The sequence below is a fragment of the Diospyros lotus genome, chromosome 2 (genome assembly GCF_014633365.1).
Source record: "Diospyros lotus cultivar Yz01 chromosome 2, ASM1463336v1, whole genome shotgun sequence".
NCBI lineage: Eukaryota > Viridiplantae > Streptophyta > Magnoliopsida > Ericales > Ebenaceae > Diospyros > Diospyros lotus.
In genome coordinates, this window is record NC_068339.1 from 6,445,486 (window position 1) to 6,454,456 (window position 8,971).

The following is an 8,971-nucleotide window of genomic DNA, read 5'->3' on the forward strand; positions in this document are numbered from 1 at the left end:
ACTTAAAGATTAAAGAGACGAACTTAACTACATAAAAAGATAAAAATAAAAATAAAAACAAAAAGGGGAAGCGAACCTAACAGGCCACAGGAAGAAATCCCAAATTGGACCCAATTTCATGGGCCGAAAGGAGAGCACGCAAATTGGCACGTGCGGAAGATGAATCATGGGCTCTGGAAGGTTCGTGTCCGCCGTCCATTATGCTAAAGAAAAGGCATGGCAGTTGAGGGTATGAAAATGCCGTTCTCAGCAATTGCGTATGGTTGCCGCTATTGTACGCCTTTAAAGCACCATCTCTTTAACATCACTCCCCGTCGACGTCTACCTCTGCCGCCTCTCCCCGCTGCCACTCCCCGATCTTCTTGTAAACTCCCAAACCCTAACATCTGCACGGGACACTCTCTGTTTCGCCGCATGGAGGTTAGCCTCTCTCTCTCTCTCTCTCGTCAATATATAATAGTCATCTCACTGATTTGTTCATTTATAATACGTGTTTATGCGTATGAGCTTGATTCTTTTGATTCATTCCTGTCTAATTTGTGGGAATTCTTTCTCAGTTTGATAAATTTTGAATTTCACGACGATGGAATAGTTGAATTTAACATCACGCATTCAAATACATATTATATTATGTTTGTATTTCTTGATATGCAGTACTATGTGTTTAAGTGAATGGTTTGGTGCCTGTTTAGGGTTATAATTGGGTTTTATTTGAGGGCTTGTGGAGGTTCTTTTCTAGAATTGGAAGAATTTGCCTAGTGGATGGTAGGGAATATCTAGTGGTTACTTTTTTTGAATACTTTAATTTAGAGTTCGTTTTCCTGATATTGAGTTTGTCATGCAGAATGCTATGAAAGACCCAATTCCATTAGCCGAAGGGTCGGTTAATCTTGGTAAATTGGGAACGACTTAAATCAGAAAGCAGAAGAACTGCATGAGTAATTAAGGGTTTTCCTTGTTTTGGTAACTGAAGAAGGGCCTTCATTATAGTAAAACCTAATGTGGGATTAAATTTTATTGTCGTTATTGCTTCTTTTAGTCAATTCAGTGATGGGTCAGACAATAGGGAAAAAAAGAAAAGAAAGCCACCATCTCAGCAGAGATTCCACAGAGGAACATCAGACTTCATGTCCCAAGTATGGCTGTGAAGTGACTTTGCAGGCTGAAACTCATAGGGTAAATGCTCCTATGATGTTGCTGCTAGGCATTGCCTGAAATTTGCAACTTAATTTGGGTGCTTATTGCCTTTTATGCATGCACACACACACACACATGTTTACTAATAAAGTGGATTAATTGTGATCTGTTTTAGTTCAGAAATAATGAAAAAGTTGTTCTGAGACTAGTTTTCCTTTTTTGCTAGAAAAAGTTTCTGAGATTCTAATTTTTGCTGACAGAGATTTTGGGCTGGAAGTGGCATCAATAAGAATAAGGCAATGGTTGAGCATTTGCAGCACTATGGTGTGATCAGATCAAAGAAGGTGGCAGAAGTGATGGAGACCATAGATAGGGCTTTGTTTGTACCTGATGGGACCTCACCCTACATCGACAGCCCCATGCCAATAGGCTACAATGCCACTATTTCTGCACCTCATATGCATGCAACATGTCTTGAATTATTGGAGGAAAATTTGAAGCCTGGGATGCATGCTCTAGATGTTGGTTCAGGTATAAATTGATTTTTTATTATTTTTTGTATGCTCATAGTTGTAAAATTTTGTAGCATCTTCTAGCAGCAACTTTTTTATTTTAACAATTTGATGGAATGCAATTGTTCTGTGACTAATATTATTTGACTACTAAGTTATGGAATAAATTTAATTTATTTAGGTTAATCTTTTTATTGAGGTATGTGCTCAGCCAGTATCCTTCATTGTACATATTGGAAGGAATTTGATAAGTAGGTGTCATGTACCTAGGGTTTAGCCTAGGGCTAGATTGGAAATTGGAAGAATCTGAATGAATTGGGACCAAGAACAAAAGGGATTGGAGGGAGAATTGAGCATAATCGTGGGGAGATAGTAGACAGAACAGATAAAGGGGGAGATTGGTAGAAAAGGAGGGAGGAATTAGAGAGAATTCGTGAGAGGGAATTTGAGAGAAATTCAATATCATTCAACATAAATTTTTCCATCATCAGTTGTGGCTTATATATAGCCTAACAGCCTTCCACATGCACCTATGTGCAATACAACAAATAGCCTAAGTGCCTATAGCTAAGGACAAAGCCCTATAATAGAAAATTGAAAAGGAAATTATAATTATTGTATAATGCATGAAAACTCCTACTATTATATTTATTAATCTATCCTTGGGGTCATGTCAATTCCCCCCTCTTAAGAGAGTTCTTGTCCCCAAGAACTCGCAGCAATTGGGCCACTGCTCTTATCCAATACCGACTTTCTTTGTCTGTTTTATTTCTCTTTCTTCCTTTCTCCTTCTAAGCCTCTTCTTCTTCTTCTTCTTCATTCTTAGGTTTCCAAGATCAATTCAAAGCATAATTTGGCCCAGAACTTCAATAGAAGCAACCTGATCGAGTTCAAGCCTACTACAACCACCTCCTACAATAGTTGTTCAATCAAAATTGGTATCCACTTTAAGAACATAATCAACCACTGGTTCATCCCTCAATGCAATAGACAACAACCTGGATTTTCCAGTGGGAGTAAAAACCAACACAACAACGGGAGTTTTGTTCCCTTCGGCAAAACCTTTGACTTTTTCTACTATATCCCTTAGCTTTCCTCCAATTAGTGTTGTCTTCATCTTCTCGTTGCCTATTTTAACCCAAGTCACAAAATCCTCAACTTTTCCCAAAATCACATCCCCCACGTTAGCCAATTTTCCATATATTGGACTAGGCCCCTGAGGTAATGCAAGGGACTTTGCTTCCTCAGTTAATCCCTTCAATAATTCTCCATTTTTTTCTTGCCAGCTCTCATTAGGCACATCTAGATGTTTTAGCTCTCTCCCTGGTTGCCAAACAACTATAACTGAATTCATGTCAACAAAATTCTCCTTCAGTGGAGTTCCAATAGTATTTGTAATGGGCAAATTGCCTTCCTCTACAGCATCAACGTCCAATATTTCTCCCTCACCCTTCACTAATTTTTCTATTAGAATTCCTTGATCCCATGTCGGTAATTCAGCAACGTCTTCCTTTTGTTCACTGGAATATTTCCAACACTCACTCTCAACACTTTTCTCCTCCAATTTAACAACATCTTCTTTTTGCTCACTGGAATATTTCAAAAGCTCACTCTCGACACTTTTCTCCTCCAAGAGTCCTCTGTTACGGTAATTCAATCGTGATGATTGATTGTTTGAATCAATCATCTTTTGGTTAGAACTTTCGGGATGGTCATCGAAAACATTTCTTCTTGGTTTATCGAAAAACTCAACGGGAAAGTTGTAGTGATACTTCTTAGCCAGCATTCTTGCAAACTCCTACAGCTGCTCATGTAACATATGGCTGAATTCCTCGCACATTTTGCTAGCTTGATTATCTAATTTTTTTTTTCCATGTCCAATGCTTCTGGCCAAACTCCTCATGATTTATGTTGTATCCAATTGAAAATGCAGCGTTCTTCTGTTGAGACTTCAATTGTCTCATGTGTGCACTGGCTCCCCATGGTCGACTTCTCACGAACAGGACATCCCACTAAAAATGCAACATTCTTCTGTTGCAATTGAGATTCCAATGTTCTCATATGTGCACAATTTGTCATGACATAAATCTCACGAGCGGGACAAGCCAAAGGCCAAGAAATCGGAGCTCTGTACATCCTAAATCCCACACTTCCCAGTTGATCGCTATGGGTTACTTGTTAGAACTTCCAAGTCCGTTGAATTCATTAATCTCTGGAATTAGCTATTCAATCAATTCATCGAGATTGCCTTCAAATTCCAAATAGATATCACGACCGATAATCATTCAAAATGCAGCCTGGAATTGCCTGGGCTGCTCTCTGTCAATTTCTGATCAAGCTTGTTTCCTTTCGACTTAGATTTGAAACGTGGAAAATCCACTGCTCGGTCACTTCGACAAGGTTCACCACCCTTCTGCTGCTCTTGTCACTTTGGCAGAGTCATCGGAATTAGCCTATAGGTCGGTAGGGTTCACCACGCTTACACAACTCAATGGTCGACGATCACCAGTTCCAATTGTTACAACTTCCTAAATCGTGGCCGAGAATTAATTCTCAGCCGAGAGACCAACCAAGCTCGTTGGAATGCTTGAACTCACCGATTCTGTTGAATCATCGATCCACTGGAATTGCCTCAAGCCCTGCTGCTCCAATCGCGCAACTCCTTGAGAATCAGTTGGATGTTGCTTCGCTCCTAGATAGACAATCGCGGCCTATATTGTCGAAATTGCTTCACCCTTCCCCTTGGAACACAACTCACTAGATTTCACAACCAAGGGTCCTACGTTGGTAATTGACCACGTCTAGAAGTGGTAGCCCCAATCCGATCGGAACTCGTCTAGCTAGATCATCGTTGAAATCCTCCTTGCAACAATCACCTAAGAGAATCGCTCACCTCACAGTAGTCCCCTTTAACTCGAATCAAAACCACTGATAAGGATTAACCTGGCTTCCAAATCTGCCAAAGTTGCTACCAACGCCTCCAAGAAAATCAAACAACTCTTCTAGATCACAAGTCGTGATCACCTGTAGCTCAACTTACTCAATCGCTTCCTGTGACTCGACCGACTCTGAGAATTGTCCTTCAAAGTCGCCTCAATCAGTTCTGAAGAGCACCTCACTTGGTGGCGATCTATCCTTGGTTCCTTAGGAATTGGATCGAACTTGTTGGCCGATTGGTTTTGTTGAGGCTCCTCGACAATTCTCCTGTATCGCTATATCTGCCTCAAATCTTCCATCTAGAATCGATTGAAATCACAACCAAGGACGATGCTCTGATACCAATTTGTCATGTATTTAGGGTTTAGCCTAGGGTTGGATTGGAAATTGAAAGAATCTGAATGAATTGGGACCAAGAACAAAAGGGATTGGAGGGAGAATTGAGCAGAATTGGGGGGAGATATTAGACGGAACGGAGAAAGGGGGAGATTGGCAGAAAGGGAGGAATTAGAGAGAATTTATGAGAGGGAATTTGAAAGAAATTCAATATCATTCAACATAATTCTTTCCATCCTTAGTTGTGGCTTATATATAGCCTAACAACCTTCTACGTGCACCCATGTGCAATACAACAAATGGTCTAAGTGCCTATAGCTAAGGACAAAGCCCTATAATAGAAAATTGAAAAGGAAATTACAATTATTGTATAATGTATGAAAATTCCTACTATTATATTTATTAATCTATCCTTGGGGTAAGGACAGTAGGCATGGACCAATATTCAACACCATTAATCAACTCTATGTAACATACGATGCTGCATGAAATGGTTGAACAAGGTCTAATGTTTGAATTACATTGCATTGAGGCTGCTCCCTCCACCTTTGGCTTCCATTATGGGGAGGGAAAAAAAGTAAAAAAATGGAAGAAAAATGGCAAAGAAGTTCTTGTCAATGACCCTAGGGTTTCCTAGGATTTGAATAGGAAATTGAAGAAGAAATAACAGAATTGGAGGGAGAAAATAGAACAGAAAGAGGGAGAAATGGAGAAGGAAAGGAAAGGTTTTAGACATATAGAGGGAGAGAGAAGAGTGGGAGGGAAAACAGAATGTTTCATTCAATCCATTGATAGCCCTTATTCTGTAACCTACAACCTATTTATAGGCTGTTTAAATAGGCTGTTTACAACCATTCAGTTATTAACCAACTAATCAACTAATACACTAACCAACTCAAGTAACTACAACTAACAACTCCAGTACAATTACAACTACTACCCTTGGGTCATGACAGTTCTTCACAGTGCCAATCTAATATAAGAAAGAAAATCCCAATTCCTATAAGCCTGCCCTACCTTTCATGCTCAAGGTTACAAGTCTGGTGTCCTTGTCTAGGAAGTGTGAAGAATTCATCTTAAGTATCATGCCATTACCAGTGTTGATATGTCCCAAATGGTGTGGTCTAACCCTTTATTATTGTTTTCATCTTTGGACATGTGTTGGGACACACTTGGGGAGATGACGCGGGGGGACAAAGTAGCATTTTTAGTGGAGTTTTTAGGACTTTGTCAAGGTAGTTTGCTTTTATAATAAGTATCCAAATGAGGAATAAAAGAACCAAGTTATGACTTATAATAACTCCAGAAAAAGTAGATTCTTTATTTTTTCTATGTTGATCTACAATTAAAAGGTTCTTATCATGGATTTATGGTTTCTTTATGTCGAACTTGTGGCATTTTCTAAGTATTTTTGTATAACTGTTATTATAGATTATAGATTGAATGGGACCATTATATTGTAAAAGGGTGTTCTAGTGTACGAGGTTCCCTGCTTAAAAGCCTAAGAGAGGGTTGCATTTGTGGGTACCCTTCCCTTTCTTTTTTTCTTTTTCTTTCTTTTCTTTTTTTCTGCAAAGATGCTGTGGTGTTTCCACAACCTGAACCCATAACCTTCTAGTTACAAGGGAACAACTTTATCATTGCTACAAAAGCTCGCCCTTTTTCCTTATATTTTAGTAACAGTTTTTTCCCCAGTGCTTCTTGGTTATTATGTTAATAAAATAGCTAACAAAACTACATCTGTTGTGTTATAGCTCTATATACGGGTATCATTATTTTTCCAAATTGATATATTTTCTGCATGCTTGTCCTTATCAGTTCTGATAAGTCCTCATTAAGAGTGAATAATCAAAATCAAGCTGGTCTGTGAACTATTGTTTTAGTTTCTTACTAAAGTAAACATGAAAAAGGTTGTTCTGTACCCAATATTATAGCATCTTCTCTTAATTAGAGTTTTCACCAATTTGATGCTTATTTGATAAACAATATTTGCTGAAGTTTCCTTCCTGATCATCAGATCCAGGAGGTCAAGTAAGAGTTGAGTTGAGTTGAGTTGATGGCTTGCTAGTTTGACTTCAGGTGCCGGACAACTAAAAACTGGGAAGTTAGGACAGTGAGCTGGATCTGTTTGAAGTACACACACACACACATTTTGCTTGTAAACTTAGGGCTAAGACTTAACTGATTATTTCATTTGGCCTATTCAAGGGGTTGAATATGTTTTGGCAATTAGTGAACTAAGTATTTACCAGCTATACCTGGTCTATGTGGGTGAAGTATCTAATTTAATGGGGGCAAAACTCAACCTATGTAATGAACCTTTTTAAAATTTCAATGACCTGGTCTGTATATCTAAGTGTTCTACATTTATTTCCTTAATTTTGAGAAATAATGTTTCTTTCTTTCTTCCTTTTTTTTTGTTTTTTTGGTTCTTGTTTTTGTGGTTTTTGTGTGTGTGTGTTGGAGGTGGGTGTTCTGAAATGCCTTGTGGCTTTCAGTAGTCAATTAGGAAGCTTAACTGTGAAATGCTGGCTATCTTGGAATTTGGCATAGCATGAGCTCAAATCGGCTGGGTTCTGCATAATATTAATTGATGGAAAAGATAACCAACAGATTAGATAATTCTGAAAATGTTGAAAATGATAAAGGTACAGTTGGATCTAGTCAATTGGGTGCAGTGGGCCAGTATACCCATCTGTATTTAAATTTGGATCTATATACTTTACTGTGGCCCCTCCTATAATCTGCTTATGGTAGTTAATTCTGCAGGAACGGGATATTTGACAGCATGCTTTGCGCTGATGGTTGGGCCAGAAGGTCATGCAGTTGGCGTGGAACACATTCCTGAGTTGGTTGATTCTTCTGTTGAAAATATTCAGAAAAGTGCAGCTGCTACATTGCTCAAGGAAGGTTCTCTATCCGTTCATGTTGGAGGTACGTTACTGAAACAAGGAAAGGAAGCTGTATATTCTTCTGTCCATTCATGTTTTTCTTTTGTCCCTCTTTGTTACTCAGAATCCTTTTTAAAAATGACATTTCTATATTTTTATAAGGCTGTGTCTGCACAGTTTGGGAAGTTACTAGAAGGTTGCATAAGGAACATATCGGTGTAGGTAGCATAGTCTATGGATTTGTTTTTGTGTGAATTCTTGGAAGTTATTTAGGGCAATTTTTTGTGGTTTTAGTTTTGGTTTGAGACTCAGATTCATCCTACATGAAACTATTGCCCCCTTTCCCAAATTACTGCTACCTGGTACATGAGTTGGCCATTTTGTAGATGGAACGATTCATGGGAACTTGAAATTCTATGGCTTCTAAAAGTGGTGCACAGTAGAGTTAGTGTCGTCATTTGTCATGTGTGGGCAACCACCGGCTCATGTAGAACTTGTAAACCTGGTGGCAGATGGAAGGTTGGGATGGCCAGAGTTTGCGCCTTACGACACCATCCACGTTGGAGCAGCGGCCCCAGAAATTCCACCAGCCCTGATAGAGCAGTTGAAGCCCGGGGGCAGGATGGTGATTCCAGTTGGGAACATATTCCAGGACTTGAAGGTGGTTGACAAGAATCCAGACGGTTCAGTGAGTATTCGGAGTGAGACTTCCGTGCGCTATGTTCCCCTGACAAGCCGAGAAGCTCAGTTGCGCGGCTAGCGGCGATGAGACGGGTATCTGGAAGCTCTAATCCTAATGATGAATCATCATCCAGGTAAATATAGAAGGAAACGCAGTGTGGGTGTGGGTGTGGGTGTGGGTGTGTGTGTGTGTGTTTGGCTTGTGGGGTCAGGTGAATGAATCCGGATCCCATCTCATGGCTTCTTCCCTTCTCTCGCCTGGGTAGACGTCTTTTTGTCTATAGGAAATGTTATTTTGTACAGACGAAACAACACTAATACTGCATGTGCTTCCTGGAATAATTGGCAAGTATATCCTGGTTTCTAGTTGCACCTATTTCACCTTGAAACTTGGCTTTGGACGACTTCTGAGTGATTTTTTTTGTGACATTCTATATATTGATGTGATATAGAATTTAACACATTAATTATTAATTA

General features: G+C 39.3%; 1 protein-coding gene across 4 annotated transcripts; it reads left to right on the top strand.

The window, feature by feature from the left end:
* The first annotated feature begins 214 nt into the window (after positions 1 to 214).
* LOC127795695 (protein-L-isoaspartate O-methyltransferase 1-like) lies at positions 215 to 8,883 on the top strand. 4 transcript variants are annotated; one of them, XM_052327539.1, is made up of 7 exons: positions 215 to 420; positions 693 to 765; positions 845 to 938; positions 1,040 to 1,176; positions 1,398 to 1,668; positions 7,680 to 7,856; positions 8,326 to 8,883. In XM_052327539.1, the coding sequence occupies exons 3-7, from the start codon at positions 935 to 937 to the stop codon at positions 8,571 to 8,573; spliced, it is 837 nt and encodes a 278-aa protein (XP_052183499.1). In that variant the 5' UTR covers positions 215 to 420; positions 693 to 765; positions 845 to 934; the 3' UTR covers positions 8,574 to 8,883. The 4 variants fall into 4 exon arrangements, with proteins under 4 accessions (XP_052183499.1, XP_052183497.1, XP_052183495.1 ...); XM_052327537.1 differs by lacking the exon at positions 693 to 765; XM_052327535.1 differs by lacking the exons at positions 693 to 765; positions 845 to 938; positions 1,040 to 1,176 and having other exon boundaries at positions 217 to 420.
* Positions 8,884 to 8,971: the final 88 nt, after the last annotated feature.

Coding starts and splice junctions, on each gene's coding strand:
- LOC127795695 (XM_052327535.1), top strand. CDS start 217: ATGGCAGTTGAGGGTATGAAAATGCCGTTCTCAGCAATTGCGTATGGT. Junction 421..1,397: donor CTCTGTTTCGCCGCATGGAG/GTTAGCCTCTCT, acceptor TTTTGCTGACAG/AGATTTTGGGCTGGAAGTGG. Junction 1,669..7,679: donor TGCTCTAGATGTTGGTTCAG/GTATAAATTGAT, acceptor TGCTTATGGTAG/TTAATTCTGCAGGAACGGGA.